The 27,975-nt window shown below is 36.7% G+C and overlaps 2 protein-coding genes across 2 annotated transcripts in view; one reads left to right on the top strand and one right to left on the bottom strand.

Annotated features, from left to right (window-relative positions):
- Positions 1-280: 280 nt before the first annotated feature.
- LOC117339956 (tRNA pseudouridine synthase A-like) lies at positions 281-23,969 on the top strand. Its single transcript, XM_033901680.1, has 19 exons — positions 281-299; positions 640-705; positions 2,114-2,281; positions 3,162-3,247; positions 3,693-3,786; positions 6,893-6,961; positions 7,674-7,743; positions 8,959-9,059; positions 10,056-10,083; positions 10,938-11,016; positions 11,119-11,164; positions 15,879-15,972; positions 16,896-16,966; positions 17,479-17,523; positions 18,124-18,198; positions 18,694-18,764; positions 18,913-18,997; positions 21,946-22,003; positions 23,139-23,969. The coding sequence occupies exons 3-19, from the start codon at positions 2,114-2,116 to the stop codon at positions 23,300-23,302; spliced, it is 1,404 nt and encodes a 467-aa protein (XP_033757571.1). The 5' UTR covers positions 281-299; positions 640-705; the 3' UTR covers positions 23,303-23,969.
- A 296-nt stretch (positions 23,970-24,265) lies between these two features.
- Positions 24,266-27,975, bottom strand: part of LOC117339955 (protein mono-ADP-ribosyltransferase PARP14-like) — a 72,708-nt gene continuing 68,998 nt past the window's right edge. The window contains exon 24 of the mRNA XM_033901679.1: positions 24,266-26,946. Coding sequence (XP_033757570.1) covers positions 26,666-26,946 — 281 coding nt within the window. The 3' untranslated portion in view covers positions 24,266-26,665. The remainder of the gene's footprint in view (positions 26,947-27,975) is intronic.

Here is a 27,975-nt window from a genome sequence, read left to right as displayed (position 1 = left end):
GAATATAAACAGCTGGTAAATGATAAATGGACTATTTCTAACAGGTACCCTGAATCACTGTTTGACATCAATTTAAGTCTTGAATGACTTCTGTGATGTATTTTGGCGCTTTTCCATAAATGCAATTTATCTTTCGCGACTTCCTCCCGGAAATCTGATCTGACTACAACTTAAGTCATCAAATCAAATACCCCCCCCCCCCCCCCCCCCCCCCCAAAAAAAAAACAACAACCCAGTGATCTGACAGCATACACGATGTTTCAATTTGACAAAGTAGTGAACTGGCAGCAGAGCCAGTGGTGAGCATCATCAGTTGATTATGGTCATGTCATTATTTAATATAAGACATTTATAAATATTTACTGTAGGACATGTTTCAAGTGATAAATTGCATGGATTGTTTTATTATTTATATTATTGTGTATGCTGAAAAAGAAACTTAAACTGAGATAACACCGCACTAGTGCTACCGTTAAAAAGCATATGTCACATTAATTTTGACTTCAGTCAAATGTGTCAAATTCTTTGCAGCTACAACCTTAGCTACATGTTTAATGTATTCTCACTTGAATTATATTTACTTCTTAGTTAAATTTTCTTTTGTAGGTGAAAGTTAAATACATATACATGCTGTTTCAGCCAGTACATTGGATCCGCTTGATTACAGATTGCTCCAAACATCTGATCAGATCCCAACGATCTAAGGTACGAAAAGGTTTGATCATGATATCGAAAGATGAAAGTTTCTTCAGTACATTTCAGGATATTTAATAAATGTTTCTGTTTCTCAACAGAGGGGAATAAAAAGAACATAGGGATCATATTTTAATACCCACATCCTATATAAAAGCACTCACTTTTTCAGGAAAAGATGATGGGGGGCATTAATTGAAACATAAATATAAGGTCCTTACCTCACTGATCTGGGAAGTCATTTAATTAGTGCAAAGATTCTTGATTTTTTCTCTACATAAAAGTTTATTGAAAATGAAAAAAAAAAGAATATTTTTTTGAACCCAGATTTCACATTGAAACTTTTCCGTGAACATGAATTTATTAAGCGCACCCCTTTAGTGTTTGTAAGTGAGCGATGTGCTCATTAGGTCAAATACAGTATTTAGGCATCTTTTCATCCTTCATACTCGAGCGGTTATGATCACTGCAGGGACTTATGTAGTACTGATGACTATATACTATTACATTGGAGACTTTATCATCATTATATTATTTGTGGTGTAGATGTCGGGGGCTGTATTAAGTAGTATACTGGTGTATTATTTGTGGTGTAGATGTCGGGGGCTGTATTAAGTAGTATACGGGTGTATTATTTGTGGTGTAGATGTCGGGGGGCTGTATTAAGTAGTATACTGGTGTATTATTTGTGGTATAGATGTCGGGGGGGGGGGGGGGCTGTATTAAGTAGTGATACTGGTGTATTATTTGTGGTGTAGATGTCGGGGGCTGTATTAAGTAGTGATACTGGTGTATTATTTGTGGTGTAGATGTCGGGGGCTGTATTAAGTAGTGATACTGGTGTATTATTTGTGGTGTAGATGTCGGGGGCTGTATTAAGTAGTATACTGGTGTATTATTTGTGGTGTAGATGTCGGGGGGGCTGTATTAAGTAGTGATACTGGTTTATTATTTGTGGTGTAGATGTTGGGGGGTTGTGTTATGTAGTGATACTGGTGTAGTATTTGTGGTGTAGATGTCGGGGGCTGTATTAAGTAGTGATACTGGTGTATTATTTGTGGTGTAGATGTCGGGGGCTGTATTAAGTAGTGATACTGGTGTATTATTTGTGGTGTAGATGTCGGGGGTTGTGTTAAGTAGTGATACTGGTGTAGTATTTGTGGTGTAGATGTCGGGGGCTGTATTAAGTAGTATACTGGTGTATTATTTGTGGTGTAGATGTCGGGGGCTGTATTAAGTAGTGATACTGGTGTATTATTTGTGGTGTAGATGTCGGGGGCTGTATTAAGTAGTATACTGGTGTATTATTTGTGGTGTAGATGTCGGGGGCTGTATTAAGTAGTATACTGGTGTATTATTTGTGGTGTAGATGTCGGGGGCTGTATTAAGTTGTGATACTGGTGTATTATTTGTGGTGTAGATGTCGGGGGCTGTATTAAGTTGTGATGCTGGTGCTGAAGTGAAGGAGGACATCCAACAAGGTCCAGCAAAAGACGACACTCCAGAAATTACAGGCGAGAAAAGAAAACTTGAAAATGATGAAGTGACAACATCAGTTAAAAGGGAAAAGACCGACGTTGAACCTGAGGTATGTATCCACTTCAATGGTTTGTAATTTAAGTAATCTATATATTGGTTTGTGATGGTGCTAACTCAAGGCAGCTGTCATCCATTTAGTGAGTGACCACTTATGTCTAACACTCGTTCATTCTAGCTCACAGTTTTATTAGCAAACACTATACCTGGTACCACATCAACACTCGTTCATTCTAGCTCACAGTTTTATTAGCAAACACCGTACCTGGTACCACATCAACACTCATTCATTCTAGCTCACAGTTTTATTACACGTACCTGGTACCACATCAACACTCATTCATCCTAGCTCACAGTTTTATTACACGTACCTGGTACCACATCAACACTTGTTCATCCTAGCTCACAGTTTTATTAACAGTCACTGTATCTGGTACCACATCAACACTCCTTCATTCTAGCTCACAGTTTTATTAGCCAACACCGTACCTGGTACCACATCAACACTCGATCATCCTAGCTCACAGTTTTGTTAACAAACACAGTACCTGGTACCACCTCTTGTTCTAGCGTGCAATATGGTGCTTGCCTACAAAGCTGTGTCATTTACAGGCACGGATCCAGGAATTTGATGGGGGTATGGGGGGGGGGGGGGGGGGGGCGTGGGGGGAGGTCCAGTAATTTAGTGGTAATGCTAGCACCATAGGCGAGAGGTCTGGGGGCCAAAATTTTGGAAAATGAAATGATTATAGCAAACAATCAAAATTTGAAATACTCTCAGCACAAACTCGGTATATTTTTGTTAGTATGTATATATGTTGATAAGTTTATATTTATAAATTTTAAATATTTCAATAATTAAAGAAACTCAGTAATATCTATGAAATTAGATTGCCCTGGACAGGTATATAGCTTTTGTTTTTGTCACACAGGCACAAACAGAAGCAACCCCTCTGAAAAGGAAGAAGGTAGCCCTGCTCTTGTCTTACAATGGGAAAGGATATTTTGGTCTTCAGAGGTGAGTTGACCTACATAATCTTCATAGGTGATCATGATTTGACCTACTGTATTAGGTTAATCCATCGTCATGGTGGCAGTGTACAGTAAAAGTGCCCAATTCTTAAAAATAAGGCACATGTAAACTTACTTTTGGAAAAACTGGAAATTTATAATCAATTTAAAAAAAAAAAAAAATGGACAGATATTGAGCCTGTATATACTACTTCATATTGAATATACCAATTATAGTATACATTTAAAAAAAAAAAATTCTGCATATCATAACATGGGAGTTATCTGGGTAACAAAACACCGACCCATGGCCAGGCTATCCTGCCGTGGTCTGCTACCCACGTTTTGGGGTTCACCTGTAATGAAGACAGAGAATAACTGATGATTTTACACCTGTTGTTTTTTATCCACGATTGTAGCATGTTTGGACCACAGTGTTTTACGTATTTCAGACAGAAAACGCTGCCTACAATAGAAGGAGCCCTGGGGAAAGCACTCCTCAGCGTGGGTGTGATAACAAAGGAAGACGAGGATACACCACAAAAGGTCAGCAGAGTTGATTTCATTTTAACTTTCTGTTTTACTGTAATAGATCATATGTAAGCATGAAAACTATTAAACAAGTTATCCATTAAAGGTTAATATCAGTTAATAAATAATTGATAAAAAAACAACAAATAAAACTAAAAATAGGAGTTTCTCCATAAAAGTTAAAAACTAATTTACAGTTTATCCATATACAGAAAAGAAAAATGACAGTTTGTCCATAAAATAGCTCTGCAAACATTACCTGAGTATCAATAATGTAAAAATATCTGACATCATAAAGCAGTGTGATTTTACAATGTACACATGGTTTAGAGTGACCAGATAGTGTTACCTGATACAGAATATGTTGTAATTTGTTGGACAGATCACATAAGTAATACAGACTATGTTGTAATTTGTTGGACAGATCACATAAGTAATACAGACTATGTTATAATTTGTTGGACAGATCACATAAGTAATACAGACTATGTTGTAATTTGTTGGACAGATCACATAAGTAATATAGACTATGTTGTAATTTGTTGGACAGATTACATAAGTAATACAGAATATGTTGTAATTTGTTGGACAGATCACATAAGTGATATAGAATACCGTATTTGACCTAATAAGGGCGCCTGCCCTAATAAGGGCGCCCCTACCTTTTTTCAAGGAAATAAATCTTTGACTGAGTGTCAAAATGGTGTTCAAAAGTAATAATTCATGTGAAATATTTGCTACTTTATGTGTTCAATTTTCTTCAGCAAATTAAGTAACTGGAACACATGTTTTCACCACATTTTGTGTATTCCTACAGGCTACAGATGACATGTCAGTGCAAAGAGCACCCAAAACTAAACACACATACAAATAATAACTTACCATCTTTATTTGAAGATAAAGTAAAGACTTCATTCTTGTTGATAAATAACTTTTGTCCAGAACAGAAAGCTAGTAAAAGACATTGTAAATCAATTATTAGGTCAAAGAAAACGATGTCTGATATGATCTGGGAAATCACCTGTTTCTATAAATAGAACACAAAAGAGTTCCATTTGAACATAAATGGTGGAACACACGTTCTCTGGTCTAAAGATCAGCTGGCATGGTTTACAAGTTTACATGAGTATTCAAGTGATGTTTAAGCTTAATATATGATAATGAATAGATATCTTCATCTGGGATATTTTTATGACTGAATATTTTATCGTTTCCACAACCTTTGGTATTCTGCTATAAGGTATAGTCTGTTTTATAAAACTTCAGAATAACTCATCTTAATAAGGGCGCCCCCACTGTCAATTACCCGCGCCCTGCGCCCTTATTAGGTCAAATACGGTATGTTATAATTTGTTGGACAGATTACATAAGTTATATAGAATATGTTGTAACTTGTTGGACAGATCACATAAGTAATATAGACTATGTTGTAATTTGTTGGACAGATTACATAAGTAATATAGAATATGTTGTAACTTGTTGGACAGATCACATAAGTAATATAGACTATGTTGTAACTTGTTGGACAGATCACATAAGTGATATAGAATATGTTATAATTTGTTGGACAGATTACATAAGTAATACAGACTATGTTATAATTTGTTGGACAGATTACATAAGTTATATAGAATATGTTGTAACTTGTTGGACAGATCACATAAGTGATATAGAATATGTTATAATTTGTTGGACAGATCACATAAGTAATATAGAATATGTTATAATTTGTTGGACAGATTACATAAGTAATATAGAATGTGTTATAATTTGTTGGACAGATTACATAAGTAATATAGAATATGTTATAATTTGTTGGACAGATTACATAAGTAATATAGAATATGTTGTAATTTGTTGGACAGATCACATAAGTAATATAGAATATGTTATAATTTGTTGGACAGATTACATAAGTAATATAGAATATGTTGTAATTTGTTGGACAGATTACATAAGTAATATAGAATATGTTATAATTTGTTGGACAGATTACATAAGTAATACAGAATATGTTGTAATTTGTTGGACAGATCACATAAGTAATATAGACTATGTTATAATTTGTTGGACAGATTACATAAGTAATACAGAATATGTTATAATTTGTTGGACAGATTACATAAGTAATATAGACTATGTTATAATTTGTTGGACAGATTACATAAGTAATACAGACTATGTTATAATTTGTTGGACAGATTACATAAGTAATATAGAATATGTTATAATTTGTTGGACAGATCACATAAGTAATATAGAATATGTTATAATTTGTTGGACAGATTACATAAGTAATATAGAATGTGTTATAATTTGTTGGACAGATTACATAAGTAATATAGAATGTTATAATTTGTTGGACAGATTACATAAGTAATATAGACTATGTTATAATTTGTTGGACAGATTACATAAGTAATATAGACTATGTTATAATTTGTTGGACAGATCACATAAGTAATATAGAATATGTTATAATTTGTTGGACAGATTACATAAGTAATATAGAATGTGTTATAATTTGTTGGACAGATTACATAAGTAATATAGAATGTTATAATTTGTTGGACAGATTACATAAGTAATACAGAATATGTTATAATTTGTTGGACAGATTACATAAGTAATATAGACTATGTTATAATTTGTTGGACAGATCACATAAGTAATATAGACTATGTTATAATTTGTTGGACAGATCACATAAGTAATATAGAATATGTTATAATTTGTTGGACAGATTACATAAGTAATACAGAATATGTTGTAATTTGTTGGACAGATTACATAAGTAATATAGAATATGTTATAATTTGTTGGACAGATTACATAAGTAATATAGAATATGTTATAATTTGTTGGACAGATTACATAAGTAATACAGAATATGTTGTAATTTGTTGGACAGATTACATAAGTAATATAGACTATGTTATAATTTGTTGGACAGATTACATAAGTGGTACAGACTATGTTATAATTTGTTGGACAGATTACATAAGTAATATAGACTATGTTATAATTTGTTGGACAGATCACATAAGTAATATAGACAATGTTATAATTTGTTGGACAGATTACATAAGTAATACATACTTTGTTATAATTTGCTGGACAGATTCGATTCCAGCGAGCTGCAAGGACTGACAAAGGAGTATCAGCAGCAGGAAACCTTGTCTCCCTTAAGATATGTATTCATATAAAAATTGCGCTTATATATAAAAATTCATAAAGTGGAACGATGCAAGATCAAACTGCTTGAGAGATACATTATTTAATTTAATTTTTTTGGTAATACAAATGATTGGATTCATGACTTCAAAATGATTTAAAAGTTAACAGGGCATCCAGTTGACCCTTAACTTTTAGTAATTTCAGAAGTCAAATCACTATTTTTCAAAAATGTCCCTTCAAACCTGAAAGTCAAATGTTGTTTCGGGAAGTTAAAATCATAATCTCAAGGGCCTACTGGAGTCCCTGGTAAACTGTTCAGGTATATGATGATCTACTCTACCTATCAGGTATATAAATCTCACTTTGTGTCTTCAATCTTATGTGTCTGATTATTTTGATAAAGATGAAGAAAGATCAATGAAGATTTGATCCAAGTCATGATTCTAGGAATATTTTTTATGTTTGTAATATTTCATAAAGATTTTTTTACAGACAATAAAGATTTAAAAAAAGATATTTTTCTCTACATTCAAGTGAGTTGAAAATCCTGATAATGTAATGATGTTGAAAATCCTGATAATGTAATGATGATAATATTTGAAAATCCTGATAATATAATGATGTTGAAAATCCTGATAATGCGATGATGTTGAAAATTCTGATAATGTTATGATAATACTTGAAAATATTTGTTCTGCTTCATTGCCACTTGTTTCTTTTTATACATGTCTTTGCATGTGGAGAACTTTTTAGAGGAAATCAGCAAGGTTTTACCACAACAGATAAAAGTACAGGGTAGGTTGACACTTTATTTTGTTTTACAGTACAAACATTTTATTCCCCCAGCAGTAGAGATATAGGTATATATATACATGTATACACTTAGAACTATGTCATAATTATATATAAATTAATCCATAGTTGGAAGGAGTTGTCAGGGTTGGGGAGCTCTGGGTTCAGCAGGAGGGCTTCCTCACTGCACACAATTAACCTTTTTGAAGTTTTGAAAATTATTTTTAAAAAACTCTGTATAAACAATGTATTATCGCATATGGAGCACAGGGTTGTCATATTTTCAGTCAGTCTCTGAGTTCTTGGTTGAATTCAGATCATTTTTGACAAGTATTTAAGGAAAAATATAACATGGATGCATAAACTGCGTTAGCTCAATCGGTTAGAGCATCAGCCGACATAACCGATGAAGATCTGAGGTGTGTGATTCACCACTCCCTACCTGTGAAGATCTGAGGTGTGTGATTCACCACTCCCTACCTGTGAAGATCTGAGGTGTGTGATTCACCACTCCCTACCGGTGAAGATCTGAGGTGTGTGATTCACCACTCCCTACCTGTGAAGATCTGAGGTGTGTGATTCACCACTCCCTACCTGTGAAGATCTGAGGTGTGTGATTCACCACTCCCTACCTGTGAAGATCTGAGGTGTGTGATTCACCACTCCCTACCTGTGAAGATCTGAGGTGTGTGATTCACCACTCCCTACCTGTGAAGATCTGAGGTGTGTGATTCACCACTCCCTACCTGTGAAGATCTGAGGTGTGTGATTCACCACTCCCTACCAGTGAAGATCTGAGGTGTGTGATTCACCACTCCCTACCTGTGAAGATCTGAGGTGTGTGATTCACCACTCCCTACCTGTGAAGATCTGAGGTGTGTGATTCACCGCTCCCTACCTGTGAAGATCTGAGGTGTGATTCACCGCTTCCTACCTGTGGCACTTTCCCCTTATTGCTTTGGATGTCACACAACAGGCCTCCTGTATGTCGTTTATTGAGGTAGCCACCAGCTACTACAAAAAGACCCTGTCTCAAAATGACCATGGCTTTTCACATGGCAATAAACCCAGCAAGCAAACAAACACATTCATTGTGGGCAGAGTGAGTTTTAAATTGGATAAAAATGGTTTAATTTGTCGGAGGGCTAAAGTAACCTGGAGAAAGAGTTTCAGTAAACAGTCATACCTACAAGCATAGTATTTTACCTCTTATTGCAGCTTGTATAAGAACAACGAAGGCATTTGACAGTAAAAATTTCTGCGATGGAAGGACCTATAGCTACCTGACACCAACTTTTGCCTTCGCTCCTCTTAAACTGGTAAGTACTGTTCTTGTACACATGGAGAGGGACTGCGATAGCTCAGTAGGTAGAGCAGCTGACTTATCTAACCTCAGTCAAACGTCTGAAGTGTGTGGTTAGATCTCCACTCTGGGTGGTTTGTGTTCCTCAGGAAGTCGAAATCACAAACAATCTTGTGGTTGTGTCCTTTGGCATGACGCTACACCCTAATCGCTCTAGATGACATGGAGTGTTCAATGAGGTAGCCACCAGCTACAACAAGGAGACTGCACTTTAAAGTAACTCTGGCTGCACGGAGGGCGATAATCCTAACAGACAAACAAATATACACTGATAAAAATATTAGTTTCAACACTACCATGTGACTGTCACAATACTTTTTCAGTTTTTAACATATTAAATATGTGTCTAGGATCAATTACATCAGTGTCTGTAGAGACACAACTGGGACCTGTTCCTGTTAGAACTAATGTAGATAATGTAGTTAACATGATTTGTAGGTTTTGTTAATACAGGGACAGTTAATTCTAATGAAATAAATCATTCTGTAACATGTAAAAGTTCTAATCTGTGAAATCAGGATCATTTTGTAAACCAGACAAATAGATAGTTCTCTACATGGGACAGGGAAATCTCGCACACTAAACTGTGCTAAGTTTTTGCTGTCTCATCCAGTCTACCTGGAGGAACTTTTTGGAACTTTTGTGTAAATTGACATCATGATTTAAATGATATCATATCCAATTGTCTGTCTGACACTTAATCCACACGAAAAATAATTCTGACAAAATGAATTTGAATTTGGAAAGACTCATTGTTTTTTTTTTTTAATAATGCAGTTATATATGAGAAAATAAATATGATACCTGTTTGTTTTCAAGATTGATATATGTGGGTATCAGTGTTGTAACATATATCAACATTGTCAGCCCTTGTCTGAGAAACTCATAAAAGTAACAGCTTCTCTTTATCAACAAACTTAAAAAAATTAGCTGATATTTGTTTTTGTTACAGGCAGTCACAGAAAAATACAGAGTTCCAGGTAGGTGGTTTTAGCTGTGAACCAAGAGTTCCAGGTAGGTTGTTTTAGCTGTGAACCAAGAGTTCCAGGTAGGCGATAGATATGGGTGGGCTTATTACCAGACATGGACTTATTGCCGGATTAATATGGTATTTGTTAGGTGTTGGGTGTTGTTGTGTGGTCTTATTACCAGACATGGGTTTATTGCCGGATAAATACAGTATTTGTTAGGTGTTAGGTGTTTTTGGACAGGCTTATTACCAGGCATGGGTTTATTGCCGGATAAATATGGTATTTGTTAGGTGTTAGGTGTTTTTGGACAGGCTTATGACCAGGCATGGGTTTATTGCCGGATAAATATGGTATTTGTTAGGTGTTGGGTGTTGTTGTGTGGTCTTATTACCAGACATGGGTTTATTGCCGGATAAATACAGTATTTGTTAGGTGTTAGGTGTTTTTGGACAGGCTTATGACCAGGCATGGGTTTATTGCCGGATTAATATGGTATTTGTTAGGTGTTGGGTGTTGTTGTGTGGTCTTATTACCAGACATGGGTTTATTGCCGGATAAATACAGTATTTGTTAGGTGTTAGGTGTTTTTGGACAGGCTTATGACCAGGCATGGGTTTATTGCCGGATAAATATGGTATTTGTTAGGTGTTGGGTGTTGTTGGGTCAGGTTATTACCAGGCAAGGACTTATTACAGATATACATGGTATTTGTAAGTTGTTAGGAGTTGTTTGATGAACTTATTACCAGGTATGGGCTTATTACCAGATAAATACGGTAAGGGTCTGTTGGTGACAGAGATTTGGTAATGTTATATTTAAAGTTACAGTGTTGCAGCTGAGAACTTGACTTTCTTCTATTTCAGATGATACTATCCAGAGAGTTCGAGAACTTATAAAGAGATTTGAGGGAACACATAACTTCCACAATTTTACTTCGGGATTGTAAGTATAGACAGTTAGTGTATAGTTTGTGTGTACAGACATGTTAGTATTAATATCAGTGTATCCTAACTTGGATTAAATTAAATATGTCTGTGTTTTCAGGAAGCCAACAGAAGCCAAGGCTAAACGGTACATCATCAGTTTTAAGGTATACTAACTTACTTAAAATATTTTAAGCTACAATGTATTTGGGTAGTGCATATTTTTGAGAAAGTGAGGTTCTTTTGAGATAAAAATCACCTCTTAACTCATACGTAATGAGTTTATCATTATCTTCATCAGCTTATCACACAACATTGAAGACATGGTTTAATATCAAACTTCTGCAGTTAATTAATTTTAATGGACTTAAACTCACATGGTCCAAAGGACTATTGATCTTATGTCATAATGATGTGTCTATTGTCCTTCTGTCTGTCCTATTGTCCCTCTGTCTGTCCTATTGTCCCTCTGTCTGTCCTATTGTCCCTCTGTTTGTCCTATTGTCCCTATGTCTGTCCTATTGTCCCTCTGTCTGTCCTATTGTCCCTGTCTGCCTTATTGTCCCTCTGTCTGTCCTATTGTCCCTGTCTGCCTTATTGTCCCTCTGTCTGTCATATTGTCTCTCTGTCTGTCCTATTGTCTCTCTGTCTGTCCTATCATCCCTCTGTCTGTCCTATTGTCCCTCTGTCTGTCCTATTGTCCAGCTGTCTGTCCTTTTGTCCCTCTGTCTGTCCTATTGCCCCTATGTCTGTCCTTTTGTCCCTGTCTGTCCTATTGTCCAGCTGTCAGTCCTGTTGTCCCTTTGTCCTATTGTCCCTCTGTCTGTCCTATTATTCCTCTGTCTGTCCTATTGTCCCTCTGTCTGTCTTATTGCCCCTTTTTCTCTCTTATTGTCCTTCTGTCTGTCCTATTGTCCCTTTTTCCGTCCTATTGTCCCTTTTTCTGTCCTATTGTCCCTATGTCTGTCCTATTGTCCTTCTGTTTGTCCTATTGTCCCTTTTTTCTGTCCTATTGTCTCTCTGTCTGTCCTATCATCCCTCTGTCTGTCCTATTGTCCCTCTGTCTGTCCTATTGTCCAGCTGTCTGTCCTATTGTCCAGCTGTCTGTCCTTTTGTCCCTCTGTCTGTCCTATTGCCCCTATGTCTGTCCTTTTGTCCCTGTCTGTCCTTTTGTCCCTCTGTCTGTCCTATTGCCCCTATGTCTGTCCTTTTGTCCCTGTCTGTCCTATTGTCCAGCTGTCAGTCCTGTTGTCCCTTTGTCCTATTGTCCCTCTGTCTGTCCTATTATTCCTCTGTCTGTCCTATTGCCCTCTGTCTGTCTTATTGCCCCTTTTTCTCTCTTATTGTCCTTCTGTCTGTCTTATTGTCCCTTTTTCCGTCCTATTGTCCCTTTTTCTGTCCTATTGTCCCTATGTCTGTCCTATTGTCCTTCTGTTTGTCCTATTGTCCCTTTTTTTCTGTCCTATTGTCTCTCTGTCTGTCCTATCATCCCTCTGTCTGTCCTATTGTCCAGCTGTCTGTCCTATTGTCCAGCTGTCTGTCCTTTTGTCCCTCTGTCTGTCCTATTGCCCCTATGTCTGTCCTTTTGTCCCTGTCTGTCCTATTGTCCAGCTGTCAGTCCAGTTGTCCCTTTGTCCCGTTGTCCCTCTGTCTGTCCTATTATTCCTCTGTCTGTCATATTGCCCCTCTGTCTGTCTTATTGCCCCTTTGTCTGTCTTATTGTCCTTCTGTCTGTCCTATTGTCCCTTTTTCTGTCCTATTGTCCCTATGTCTGTCCTATTGTCCTTCTGTTTGTCCTATTGTCCCTTTTTCTGTCCTATTGTCCCTTTTTAGCCCACCATCATCAGATGGTGGGCTATTCAAATCGACCTGCGTCCGTGGTCCGTGGTCCGTCCCTCCGTCCGTCCCTCCGTCCCTCCGTCCCTCCGTCCGTCCCTCCGTCCGTCCGTAAACAATTCTTGTTATCGCTAATCCTCAGAAAGTGCTGAAGGGATCTTTCTCAAATTTCATATGTAGGTTCCCCTTGGTGCCTAGTTATGCATATTGCATTTTGAGACCAATCGGAAAACAACATGGCCGACAGGCAGCCATCTTGGATTTTGACAATTGAAGTTTGTTATCGCTATTTCTCAGAAAGTACTGAAGGGATCTTTCTCAAATTTCATATGTAGGTTCCCCTTAGTGCCTAGTTATGCATATTGCATTTTGAGACCAATCGGAAAACAACATGGCCGACAGGCAGCCATCTTGGATTTTGACAATTGAAGTTTGTTATCGCTATTTCTCAGAAAGTACTGAAGGGATCTTTCTCAAATTTCATATGTAGGTTCCTCTTAGTGCCTAGTTATGCATATTGCATTTTTAGACCAATCAGAAAACAACATGGCCGACAGGCAGCCATCTTGGATTTTGACAATTGAAGTTTGTTATCGCTATTTCTCAGAAAGTACTGAAGGGATCTTTCTCAAATTTCATATGTAGGTTCCTCTTGGTGCCTAGTTTTGCATATTGCATTTTGAGACCAATCGAAAAACAACATGGCCGACAGGCAGCCATCTTGGATTTTGACAATTGAAGTTTGTTATCGCTATTTCTCAGAAAGTACTGAAGGGATCTTTCTCAAATTTCATATGTAGGTTCCTCTTGTTGCCTAGTTATGCCTATTGCATTTTGAGACCAATCGGAAAACAACATGGCCGACAGGTAGCCATCTTGGATATTGACAATTGAAGTTTGTTATCGCTATTTCTCAGAAAGTACTGAAGGGATCTTTCTCAAATTTCATATGTAGGTTCCCCTTGGTGCCTAGTTATGCATATTGCATTTTGAAACTAATCAGAAAACAACATGGCCGACAGGCAGCCATCTTGGATTTTGACAATTGAAGTTTGTTATCGCTATTTCTCAGAAAGCACTCAAGGGATCTTCCTCAAATTTCATATGTAGGTTCCCCTCAGTGCCTAGTTTTGCATATTGGGACCAATCCAAAAACATGGTCGACAGACAGCCATTATCGCTAAATCTTAAATTTTATATATAGTTTCCCCTTGTTTGAAAAGTACTAGCTATAGAGGGCTGTTTCTGTATTTACACAGATTAGGATTAGTAAGACTTAGAAGAAGGGAAAAGTAGAGAAAAGATCAATCTGACATGGAACATACAATGGTGGGCGCCAAGATCCCTCTGGGATCTCATGTTCTGTCCTATTGTCCCTTTTTCTGTCCTATTGTCTCCTATGTCTGTCCTATTGTCCCTATGTCTGTCCTATTGTCCCTCTGTCTGTCCTATTGTCCCTGTCTGTCCTATTGTCCCTGTCTGCCTTATTGTCCCTCTGTCATATTGTCTCTCTGTCTGTCCTTTTGTCTCTCTGTCTGTCCTATTGTCCCTCTGTCTGTCCTATTGTCCCTGTCTGTCCTATTGTCCCTCTGTCTGTCCTATTGTCCCTGTCTGCCTTATTGTCCCTCTGTCTGTCATATTGTCTCTCTGTCTGTCCTATTGTCTCTCTGTCTGTCCTATCGTCCCGCTGTCTGTCCTATTGTCTCTCTGTCTGTCCTATTGTCCCTCTGTCTGTCCTATTGTCCCTCTGTCTCCTATTGTCCAGCTGTCTGTCCTTTTGTCCCTCTGTCTGTCCTATTGTCCAGCTGTCTGTCATTATGTCCAGCTGTCTGTCCTTTTGTCCCTCTGTCTGTTCTATTGCCCTCTGTCTGTCCTTTTGTCCCTGTCTGTCCTATTGTCCAGCTGTCAGTCCTGTTGTCCCTTTGTCCTATTGTCCCTCTGTCTGTCCTATTATTCCTCTGTCTGTCCTATTGTCCCTCTGTCTGTCTTAATGTCCCTATGTCTGTCCTATTGCCCCTCTGTCTGTCTTATTGCCCCTTTGTCTTATTGTCCTTCTGTCTGTCCTTTTGTCCCTTTTTCTGTCCTATTGTCCCTATGTCTGTCCTATTGTCCCTCTGTCTATTATGTTTTACCTCTGTCTGTCCATCTTTTATTAACTTAACTTGTTTTTTTTGTGGATTGATGAAATCTGGTCTTGACAATGTTTTATAGATATAGGGGATCTCGAGGCAGAAGTCTGTTGGGAGTGAGAATAGGAGATCTCGGGGCAAAAGTTTGTTGGGAGAGGGTGCCAATGCCAATAAGGGAGATTAAGACACTCGTAAATCTATAATCCTTTATCTGTGTGGATAAAGAGATTTTGTCAGTATAATAAGATCTTGATACACTTACTGTATATGTAGAAATGCCCTGATACAATTATAATGTGACAAAATGCCTGTATATACTAAGGCTAAATAAAATTAGTTACTTCATTCTCTGGGCCAATTTTTCTAAAAAGAGAAAAGGGATGGAGTAATTTTTATTTCGTCATTTTCAATAATTTTATTTGTGAAAAAACAGATGAGGGGGTGTTTTTTTTTTATTTTTCAAACCAATCATTATCTATTTTCATAGAAACTGCTTCAAAATGTTGGAAACAAGGATTTATCATGGTTCTTTGTTTTTGTTTCACATTAATAAACGTGTGATCTAATTTTATGGTTAAATATAATAGATATTACAGGAGAATGGGTGGTTGGTGATATTTGTTTCTGCACATTCCTCTCTCGTAAGAATGATAAGGGGAATTTTTTTGATTCAATTGGGAAATATATATGAGATAAGTGACTTTTAAGACTAAAACCGATGAAGAAAAGCCCAAGAACCAAGTAATTTTAAAATTTTTGTCTTTTGTCTTAAGTCAGATGACATGGGGAAATGTCACAATACACTTATAGTAAGAAGGAACAAGATAAAGGAATGTCTTGATACACTTATAACATGATAAATTTCTTGATACACCTTTTAACAAAAATGTTTAAATCAAAGTACTCTGGTTTTCAGTGTGGTGAACCGTTTGTACGAGATGACATAGAGTTTGTACAGCTCACTGTTCGGGGACAGAGCTTCATGCTTCATCAAATCCGCAAAATGATCGGTGAGATTTTCTGGTCAAAACTTCATAGATAATGTCTCAGTTTCTCAGTGAGATTTTCTGGTCAAGACTTCATGGATAATGTCTCAGTTTCTCAGTGAGATTTTCTGGTCAAGACTTCATGGATAATGTCTCAGTTTCTGTAATTATATTTTGTCTACTTTACTGTAGAAAATGATTCACGACGTACAATTATTCTTACTTTGAGAAATTGAGGTGTCTGTCTATCTGTTCATCTGTACGTCTGTCCTTCTATCTGTCCGTCTGTAGGTGCATAGTTTGCCCGAAGTAATGCAGCTTACTTTCTCAACTAATTCTTACAAAACTTGGGAGTGGAACACCTAATCAGTTTATAATCTATGTAGAACAAATTGTTTATAGAAAAAATATTATTTATGATAAGAGGAATATTGTAATATCCAATATCGTTATGTTCCCAAATTTTGGGACATATGGTTTTTGCTGTGTTTCTTATTATTATGTCTTCAAATTTCTTCTGCCTACAAGGTTTGCAACATGTTTCTCAAAAACTGTTGGGTACAATTCAATGAAACTTTACATGAGTGTTTGTGTATGACTGGCAGTGTACAAGAGTACTTTTTGTTTTTTGATTGGTCAGCTGGACCAAGGCCTCCGATTGGTTGAAATTTAGATATTGTCTGATTTTGATGAAATTTTGTATATAGGTAAAGTATGACTTTACAACCAATATTGTGATAACAACTACTTTATTTACAACTGTGGGGTGCCCATGACAAATAGTGGGAGTCGCTATACTAGACTTGTGATATATTTTGTATTTGAGTGAGTTTTTTGGAAGGGATGGCACTTTTATGATACGCTTTATAAATTTTTACATGGGAGAGGGAAATATTAGAGTTAAGTTCGTTATGCGATTTCTCATTTGTGTGAATTTTGTTGTACAGGTTTAACTATGGCCATTGTGAGGGGCCACTGTGAAGAGGATGTAATCAACAAGACTTATTCCCTTGTCAAGGTAACTATACATATTCAACTACACCTTAAGGGGCATCTAAACAGCAAATCCAGCCAAAACTACATGTCCAAACAAACATTTTGGTATATTACATGACTATTTTTGTGCAAATTTGAAGATTTTTATTCGTGTTTGAAATTCAACGTTATTCTGCTATATAGATGACCCTTAATAAGTTACAGCTCAAAATTTTACATTTTGAACTTTTCAGTGAAATCATTATGTGTGAACATTCATCCATTTTAACATTTTGCATTCATTGCTTCATTGGAAGTTAATATGAGTGACAAAAATGAAATGATGATAGGCATATCGACTTTGATTTGATAATATATATGTTGGGAACTCCCTTAGAAAGTCGAGACAGTCTCGATTTTCCAAGACAACTTCACATTTTGCCAGTGAGTGTACCCTTTATATAAATGCAATTTTGTATAAACAGTTTCCGTTTTTCGATGACAGAGTCCTTAACCTGATGTATAGATAACCTTGGATAACTTGGTTTTGTTTAGGTAGATGTTCCGAAGGCTCCAGGAAGCGGTCTCTTGTTGGAGGAGGTAATCACAACAATTCATCTCTGAGATGTTTGGTAAAACATTTCTGTCAGTGAATGATATTTTCTGTGACTGGCTGGGTTGTCTTTTCAGTGACTTGCTTATCATTCCTTCCATGGGGATAAGCTTTAGTCAGGTTCCATTTCACCTAAACTTAGGCAGACGACACATCTATTTCTATAAAATTCTTGTACCAATGAAAATTTTGAAAATTTTCAGAAATTTTTTTTATGAAGCAAAAAAAATCCTCTGTTAATTCAAAAAGAGTGTTATTCTTAAAAAATGAGTATTATTTATTTTAAGTAATTAAAACAAGGTATGTAGTTCTTATAGATGTTTTATCATTGAAAAAAAAAGATAAAAAAAAGTGCAATTAGATATCCACAGAGTAGAAATTTCAAAAATAAACTGCCATGAAACCCTTGTCTGGTATGAAGCCCACCTGTGTCATTGCTGTTCAGTAGATTTACCATATTGTACTATTTTCAGTTTCCTGTAATTAGCCTCCCTGCTCACAATGAGTCAGAAATTGTGTTGCTTCCTCCTCTCCCAAAAAAACTAAATAGACAAATTACAGATAATTTTTTCTGTTTGATTTTCTAGTTGCATTATCAGAACTATAATAGGAGGTATGGACACGATGGCATGCACCAATCTCTGGACTGGACCATTTACAGAGTAAGTGTTTAGTCTCTGTCAACATGCTTACATGTCTAATACACTTACCCATAACTACTGCAGATTTACTTCAGATGTTTTCTGCAGTATGTTTCATTGAGGTAGCACAAACATGAATATGCCGCAGTATCCCAAAACACACACACTCACCACTTGCATGCATCTCACAAACAGGGGAGGCTGTCCTTTAAATACCTTAGCTGTTGATGGGATGTTAGACAATATTAAATTAAACTTAATTTGGTCATCTAATGTATATAAACTGGTTAGTGTAATACGGCCTTGACACACACATGCTGTAGAAAATAAAGACAGAATTTACAGAAACTCTGATTAACATAGACTTCATTAAGTAAAATATTTTAAATGTGAAAAAAGCATTAAAAGTGTGATTACTGCTAAGGTACACATAATATCTAGCTACTGATCATTTCAATGGTTCTATCATTTAAGTTATCAGAATTAATCTTGATGTAATATCTTTTTCATTTCCAGGAGGCAATAGAAAAATTTAAAGAGGAACATATCTACCCAGAAATGATCAGGTCTGAAAAAGAGGAGCATTCGTATCTTTTTACCCGAGTTTTGGTAATATAGATATATATTTATATGAAAACATGTTAACTGTGTGATCTTCAGAAACAAAACTTACACGATTTAAGAAGATAAGGATATTTGATGATATGTACAGGTATTGTAACCTTAACTGTCCAGCATGATGACATGGCTGACTACCCTAGAGCAGCATGACTATGATGAAATACCTGCCGAAAAATTATTAAACTGGAAATACAAAGAGGTGAGTTGTCTATAGGTAGTGATGAAATAATGCTGGTCTGGTCCACCCGTAGGGCGTGATACTTCTGTCAACCCCTAGAGTGTGATATCTCTGTCAACCCCTAGGGTGTGATATCTCTGTCAACCCCTAGGATGTGATACTTCTGTCAACCCCTAGGGTGTGATATCTCTGTCAACCCCTAGGGTGTGCTATCTCTGTCAACCCTTAGGGTGTAATATCTCTGTCACCCCCTAGGTAGCGATGAAATAATGCTGGTCTGGACCAGTGATGTAGATATTGTTCTGCCATGGTATACAGACTTGCCTCCCATTTTACTTGTTCAAATTTCTCTGTCAACCCCTAGGGTGTGATATCTCTGTCACCCCTAGGATGTGATATCTCTGTCACCCCTAGGGTGTGATATCTCTGTCATCCCTAGGGTGTGATATCTCTGTCAACCCCTAGGATGTGATATCTCTGTCACCCCTAGGGTGTGATATCTCTGTCAACCCCTAGGGTGTGATATCTCCGTCAACCCAAGGGTGTGATATCTCTGTCTACCCGTAGGATGTGATATCTCTGTCTACACCTAGGGTGTGATACTTCTGTCTACCCCCTAGGGTGTGATATCTCTGTCTACCTGTAGGATGTGATATCTCTGTCACCCTAGCGTGTGATTTCTCTGTCACCCCCTAAGGTGTGATATCTCTGTCGCCCCCAGGGTGTGATATCTGTGTCAACCCCTAGGGTGTGATATCTCTGTCATCCCCTAGGTTGTGATATCTCTGTCACCCCCTAGAGTGTGATATCTGTGTCAACCCCTAGGTTGTGATATCTCTGTCACCCCCTAGGGTGTGATATCTGTGTCAACCCCTAGGGTGTGATATCTGTGTCAACCCCCAGGGTGTGATATCTGTGTCAACCCCCAGGGTGTGATATCTGTGTCAACCCCCAGGGTGTGATATCTGTGTCAACCCCTAGAGTATGATATCTGTGTCGCCCCCTAGGGTGAGATATCTGTGTCGCCCCCTAGGGTGTGAAATCTCTGCGCCCCCTAGGATGTGATATCTCTGTCTCCCCCTAGAGTGTGATACTTCTATCGCCCCAAGAGTGTGATATCTCTTTCAATCCCTAGGGTGTGATATAGAGGTTCTCCAACGAGTGGATACGGTTTATCATTTTTATCCAACTCGAGTTAGATAATTTTCTAATTTTGAAAAGACACGAGCTTTAGCGAGTGTCTTTTCAAAATTTGAAAATTAATTAACGAGAGTTGGATAAAAATGATAAACAATTGTCAAGAGAAGGGGAACTTGTTTATCCCATAACTTATTCTTTACTTACAAATGTAAGTCTGTCAAGTTCAAATTCTCTCAACGTAGCAGCTAAATTCCATGAACCAAATCACTACGCGACAAAATATAGGTCGTTATGAACGAAAGCTTATCTATTTTAGATGCACCACTCATATCTTCGGTACTATATTAGTAAATGATATAATTGTCATTGTCAGATTCAATTATTGGTCCTTTCCTGCTAACATTGCTTAGATTTTTATCACTTGCCGTATCAGTTGTGAAACAAGCGTAGCGATGGGATAAATCTCTGTCATCCCCCAGGGTGTGATATCTCTGTCAACCCATAGAGTGTGATATCTCTGTCTACCCGTAGGATGTGATATCTCTGTCTACCCGTAGGGTGTGATATCTCTGTCTACACCTAGGGTGTGATATCTCTGTCAACCCCTAGGGTGTGATACTTCTGTCTACCCCCTAGGGTGTGATATCTCTGTCTACCCGTAGGATGTGATATCTCTGTCAATCTAGCATGTGATTTCTCTGTCACCCCCTAGGGTGTGATATCTCTGTCGCCATCAGGGTGTGATATCTCTGTCAACCCCCAGGGTGTGATATCTCTGTCAACCCCCAGGGTGTGATATCTCTGTCAACCCCTAGAGTATGATATCTGTGTCGCCCCCTAGGGTGAGATATCTCTGTCGCCCCCTAGGGTGTGATATCTCTGTCTCCCCCTAGAGTGTGATACTTCTATCGCCCCAAGAGTGTGATATCTCTTTCAATCCCTAGGGTGTGATAAAGAGGTTCTCCAACGAGTGGATACGGTTTATCATTTTTATCCAACTCGAGTTAGATAATTTTCTAATTTTGAAAAGACACGAGCTTTAGCGAGTGTCTTTTCAAAATTCGAAAATTATCTAACTCGAGTTGGATAAAAATGATAAACAGTTGTCACGAGTAGGGGAACTTGTTTATCCCATAACTTCTTTACTTACAAATGTAAGCTTGTCAAGTTCAAATTCTCCCAATGTAGCAGCTAAATTCCGTGAACCAAATCACTACGCGACAAAATATAGGTAGTTATGAACGAAAGCTTATCATCTATTTTAGATGCACCACTCATATCTTCGGTACTATATTAGTAAATGATATAATTTTACAAAACAAAATATTAGTTTGACAATCTTTGTGTCTGTGCGATTTATTAATAGGTAATTTGTTTAAATGCTCCTCTCAAATATATTGATGATGACACCGTCATTGCGAAGTCGAATGTCACCGCTGAATATTGGACTAATCATTGTCAGATTCAATTATTGGTCCTTTCCTGCTAACATTGCTTAGATTTTTATCACTTGCCGTATCAGTTGTGAAACAAGCGTAGCTATGGGATAAATCTCTGTCATCCCCAAGGGTGTGATATCTCTGTCAACCCGTAGGGTGTGATATCTCTGTCAACCCCTAGGGTGTGATATCTCTGTCAACCCATAGGGTGTGATATCTCTGTCAACCCATAGGGTGTGATATCTATCAACCCCTAGGGTGTGACAGATAAAAAAATACAATATTCAAAATAATGATAAGGCCCCATGGACCTCTTATATGGATAATAAGATGATTAGATATTAGATTACCAGTCTCTCTCAAATTTCTTTATTTGTTTTTTTGTTTCAGAATAAAGAACACAGTAAAAATGAGAAATCTTCAAGTACTGAAAATCCAGAGACATCAGGTTAGGAATTGTTGTCAGAGAGTAAATAGTGGAGTAGATCTATAACCAGAGTTTCCCGAATTGTTGTCACGGGTAACTGGTAAAACAGATCTTTAACCAGAGTTTCCTGAATTGTTGTCACGGGTAACTGGTAAAACAGATCTTTAACCAGAGTTTCCCGAATTGTTGTCACGGGTAACTGGTAAAACAGATCTTTAACCAGAGTTTCCCGAATTGTTGTCACGGGTAACTGGTAAAACAGATCTTTAACCAGAGTTTCCCGAATTGTTGTCACGGGTAACTGGTAAGACAGATCTTTAACCAGAGTTTCCTGAATTGTTGTCACGGGTAACTGGTAGAACAGATCTTTAATCAGAGTTTCCCGAATTGTTGTCAAGGGTAACTGGTAAAACAGATCTTTAACCAGAGTTTCCCGAATTGTTGTCATGGGTAACTGGTAGAGCAGATCTTTAATCAGAGTTTCCCGAATTGTTGTCTCAGGGTAACTGGTAGAGCAGATCTTTAACCAGAGTTTCCCGAATTGTTGTCACAGGGTAACTGGTAGAGCAGATCTTTAATCAGAGTTTCCCGAATTGTTGTCAGAGGGTAAATAGTGGAGCAGATCTTTAATCAGAGTTTCCCGAATTGTTGTCACGGGTAACTGGTAGAGCAGATCTTTAACCAGAGTTTCCTGAATTGTTGTCACGGGTAACTGGTAAAACAGATCTTTAATCAGAGTTTCCCGAATTGTTGTCACAGGATAACTGGTAAAACAGATCTTTAATCAGAGTTTCCCGAATTGTTGTCTCAGGGTAACTAGTAGAGCAGATCTTTAACCAGTTTCCGGAATTGTTGTCAGTGGTAACTGGTGGAGTAGATCCCAAATTGTTAAACTGTTTCATTATAGATGTTACATCTCTACCAAAGAGTGATATTGTGGTCATTTGAAAATAAGAATAGGCTTCAGGACACCTTTTTTTATGTTTAGTGTTAATTTGACATAGTTCTATAACATGGGTGTTATTTTATGCATTTTTGTGACGAGCAGTGTGTTCGTTCGTTGTTGCCATGTTGTTACTTCAGAATTAATCAAAAGAATGATAATTGACGTTTTGTCAAATCTTTATAGAATTTGTATTATTTTAATGTTTTGCAGAGGTAAAAGACACCAAAAGCTCTTCTACTGAAAATGAAAAGGATGTGTCGGACCAAGAACAAACCAAGAATTCTGTGGAGCTGTCAACCGCAGCCAAGGATATGGTTGAGAGATCAGAATGTATGAACGATAAGAATACAGATAACAAGATGGAGATCTTATGATACGGACTTCAGAAATTATCCTAAAATGTGACAATATGGGTCATATACAGACTTTCAGAAATTATCCTAAAATGTTACGATATAGGTCATATACTGACTTTCAATGGGTCATATACAGACTTTCAGATATTGTCCTAAAATGTGATTTTATGGATCATAAACTGACTCAGAAATTGTCCTGAAAATTTGAGGATTTGGGTCTTATACCGACTTTCAGAAATTGTCCTAAAATGTGATGTTATGGGTCATAAACTGACTCAGAAATTGTCCTGAAAATTTGAGGATTTGGGTCTTATACCGACTTTCAGAAATTGTCCTAAAATGTGATTTTATGGATCATATACTGACTCATACATTGTCCTGAAAAGGTGATGAGATGGATGAAATGAAAAATACCCATTGCGTTAGTTTGGAGCACTTGTGTTCTAGACTTGTGAGGATGTTAGAGGCACTCCTGTCTGTCTGTGTACAAGAGAAGTGTATGCTTCTGGCAGCCTGTTTCTATTGACTAACATACTATAGGTCATTTACTAGACATGAGGAAACTGTCCACAGTGATATATATTGGCCTGTGTGATTCGTATTGAATTGATATTACATGGTGCAATGTCGCCTGACAACTGTGATGTCATATTAAGACAATAAAATCAATGACTGCAATCTAAAATTGTTTTTTTAGCTTCTAGTCTTAGATTGTGAATGCAGTAAATAGAATGTACCATTCTGATTGGTCAATACTAAGAGTTATACTTTCACATGTACTGCTGGAAATACACACATGTAGAAGGTACCATTCTGATTGGACGATACTTTCACATGTACTGTAGTAAATAGATGGCACAATTCTCATTGGCCAATACTAAAAGAGAATACTTTCTCATGTACTACAGTGAGTATATGTTCATTGTTTCACTACTAAAATGTTATGGTATCTTAATTACTTATTCAAAGAAACAACATGTATAATGGATGTGTGGTACAGTTTATTGATTGTAAACATCAGGTTTTGATAAGATATAAAAATATCTCTGTATTTCTTTACATAAACAATTACAACAAAATTAATAAAATCATCAAATTATGTTGATACTGGGAAAGAATCTGCATAAAATGTTTTTAAAATAAAATCACAAATAGCAAACACTAAAGCTAGACCAACATGTTACAAGAATTGCTATAGTAACCCAGATCTGTAAAAGAAAATGAAAGCTTTATATAATTTTTACAACAATTGTGAAATAGTTACGAGTGGCTGTTGTATATGGTATTTCTTTCAATCGAGTTAGTTATTTTTAAAAAATTACAAAAACAAAGCAAGTCTTTTTTTGTAACTTTTGAAAAATAACTAATGAGAGTGAAAGAAATACCATATACAACAACCAAGTGTTTGTGTGACCTGTTTCTACCACTGATAATCAAGTGACCTGTTTTGTGTCTACATGTGTTATTTTCACAGTATCAAGTATGGTGTAAGGATATGACCTAATCTGAAATGCTGCTAATTAATTTGCAAAACTGACAGATTCGGAAATGTATGGAAAAATTGCAATTTATTACAAATCATAGCAAAAAACAAAGTAGGTTTATTCTTTCAAAGCAATAAATTGATAAAAATCTCTATATATTTTCAAGAATATAACAAATAACTGCAAACTACTTAAGCGTTATCATTTCCAGGACATTGTGAAGTAGCCTTCAAGTGTTAGCCAATGAAATTGCATTAAACCGCGTGATAAAAAAATAGTCCCGGTCAAAGGTCACCGTGTCAACCAATCAAAAGGCATTTAGAGTTTATTCCATGTGTAGTATAAACTGAATGTTATTCAACAGTTGTAATGATTATTTCATGCCTTGGGAGTTGAATAATACCCACCTATTGTGGTAGAATCAAATGAGATACCATATTTATTCTGTAATAAGCCCAAGGGGTCAACACATCATGAACTTTGACCAAAAGGTCAAGAATGGGTTATTTTCAGAGCAATGAAATAGCATATGTTAACATTTCATTGATTTAAACATATTTTATTGTCAAAACACAAATGGGATTAGACACAAGTATAAAACTTATAATCCGTCTTTTCCCGAAAATACATTTCATTGGTAAGCATGCTATTAGGCATGGGCTTATTGAAAGATAAATACATATTGTATGTATGGTAAATAAATCAGAGACCAAACAAGCCTAAAGAGAACTTTCCTAATTCGCTATTACAGTCCTTTATAAGTTTTTGAAGAATGATCCAAATCCAAGGTATGAAGCCTTTAGAGAGCTGGCGAAGGATTTTCTAAAAATACTAATGGTGACCTTGACCCAACAACCCTGAAACTATAAATTGTCAAGATATTATGGTCCTTTATCATGGTGTGTCGTTTCATCAAAATCCCTCAAGGAATGAAGTAACTAGAGCGCCAAAAATGATTTTCCAAAAATAGTAAGTGACCTTGACATAACAACTCTGAAATCAAACTTGTCCAAAATATTTTGGTCCTTTTATGCGTGAAGTTTAATCAAAATACCTCAAGGAATGAAGTCACTACAGCACTCGCAATGGATTTTCTAAAAATAGTAACAGTGACCTTGACCTTGAACCAACAACACTGAAACTCAAATTTGTCAGAGATATTATGGTCTTTTATGATGGTGTGAAGTTTGATCAAAATCTCTCAAGTAGTGGAACTGCTGGAGTGCTGAAAAAGATCGACTTTTTAAAAATAATATTGGTGATCTTGACCTTGACCCAACCCTAAAACTTGAACTTGTCCGAGACATTATGGTCCTTTGTAAATATTTGATACTTGATCAAAATATCTCAAGGAATGAAGCTGCTAGAGTGCTGAGAAGGAATAATGATGACCTTGACAGAACCACACTGAAACTATAGAACTTATCTCAGATATTATGGTCCCTGTCTCATATATTATGGTCTTTGTCTCATATATTATGGTCTTTGTCTCAGATTCATGGTGTGATGTCTTATCAAAATCCCTCAAGGAATGGAGCTGTCTGAGCAACTTTGGTGCTACATAGTTACATACAGTTTCACCCGTAGGAGACTAATATATTCATAAAATAAATACATAGACATATCAAAATTATGTAACAAAATTATTTCTTCATATATTATGTTAAGTAATATTGTTTTTATTTTCAAGTTTCCGTAGATGCAGATTGTCCACCATATATTTCTGAATGTGTTTCAACATTGTGTCAGCACTATGTATTATGGGACATGAATAAAGCATTTATTTGCCCAATAAAGATTTGTACCAGTCATTTCCAGCACTGTAAAAGCCCTCGGATGTCTGTCTGATGGCTGGAAAACACTACTGTCCGCAGATATCTTTGAGACTGACCATACACTACTTGAAACTGATGAGATAGGCTGGATAAGCTTGGCTGTCATGGAAGATGATGTACATGGATGGAGCTGATGTGCTATTTGTGGCTGAATCAAATGTAAAAGGTCCCTGGGCACCTTTTCGGTCTGGAAGGTACTTCATTCCACTGTGTCCTGGACATGACTCCCCTGTCAGCACGCGTGTGTAAAACATGTGCTTCTGTCCACTGCCATCTGCTTGGCAGTATCCTATAGAATAGGAGGCATTCACAGCGAAATACACGCCACTGCCATAGGCTGTAGCTGTAAGGAGACCATCATGGATGTTATAATAACAAGTATACACCATTAACATAGACTGTAACTGTAAGGAGACAGATGTTATAATAACAAGTATACACCATTAACATAGGATGTAGCTGTAAGGAGACAGATGTTATAATAACAAGTATACACCATTAACATAGGATGTAGCTGTAAGGAGACAGATGTTATAATAACAAGTATACACCATTAACATAGGATGTAGCTGTAAGGAGACAGATGTTATAATAACAAGTATACACCATTAACGTAGGCTGTAACTGTAAGGAGACAGATGTTATAATAACAAGTATACACCATTAACGTAGGCTGTAACTGTAAGGAGACAAACATGGATGTTATAATAACAAGTATACACCATTAACATAGACTGTAACTGTAAGGAGACAGATGTTATAATAACAAGTATACACCATTAACGTAGGCTGTAACTGTAAGGAGACAGATGTTATAATAACAAGTATACACCATTAACGTAGGCTGTAACTGTAAGGAGACAGATGTTATAATAACAAGTAACGCCATTAACATAGGCTGTAACTGTAAGGAGACAAACATGGATGTTATAATAACAAGTATACACCATTAACATAGACTGTAACTGTAAGGAGACAGATGTTATAATAACAAGTATACACCATTAACGTAGGCTGTAACTGTAAGGAGACAGATGTTATAATAACAAGTAACGCCATTAACATAGACTGTAACTGTAAGGAGACAGATGTTATAATAACAAGTAACGCCATTAACATAGACTGTAACTGTAAGGAGACAGATGTTATAATAACAAGTAACGCCATTAACATAGGCTGTAACTGTAAGGAGACAGATGTTATAATAACAAGTATACACCATTAACATAGGCTGTAACTGTAAGGAGACAAACATGGATGTTATAATAACAAGTATACACCATTAACATAGACTGTAACTGTAAGGAGACAGATGTTATAATAACAAGTATACACCATTAACATATGATGTAGCTGTAAGGAGACAGATGTT

Source organism: Pecten maximus, chromosome 12, assembly GCF_902652985.1.
Source record: "Pecten maximus chromosome 12, xPecMax1.1, whole genome shotgun sequence".
NCBI classification, from domain to species: Eukaryota; Metazoa; Mollusca; class Bivalvia; order Pectinida; family Pectinidae; genus Pecten; species Pecten maximus.
Note: the sequence above shows the minus strand (reverse complement) of the source record. Positions and strands in the feature narration are given on the sequence as shown.

Excerpts from the sequence above, each read along its gene's own strand:
- LOC117339956 (XM_033901680.1), top strand. The coding sequence starts at position 2,114 with ATGTCGGGGGCTGTATTAAGTTGTGATGCTGGTGCTGAAGTGAAGGAG. Across the intron at positions 9,060-10,055 it reads CCTTCGCTCCTCTTAAACTG|GCAGTCACAGAAAAATACAG; the intron begins GTAAGTACTGTT and ends TTTTTGTTACAG. Across the intron at positions 16,967-17,478 it reads AGACTTATTCCCTTGTCAAG|GTAGATGTTCCGAAGGCTCC; the intron begins GTAACTATACAT and ends GGTTTTGTTTAG.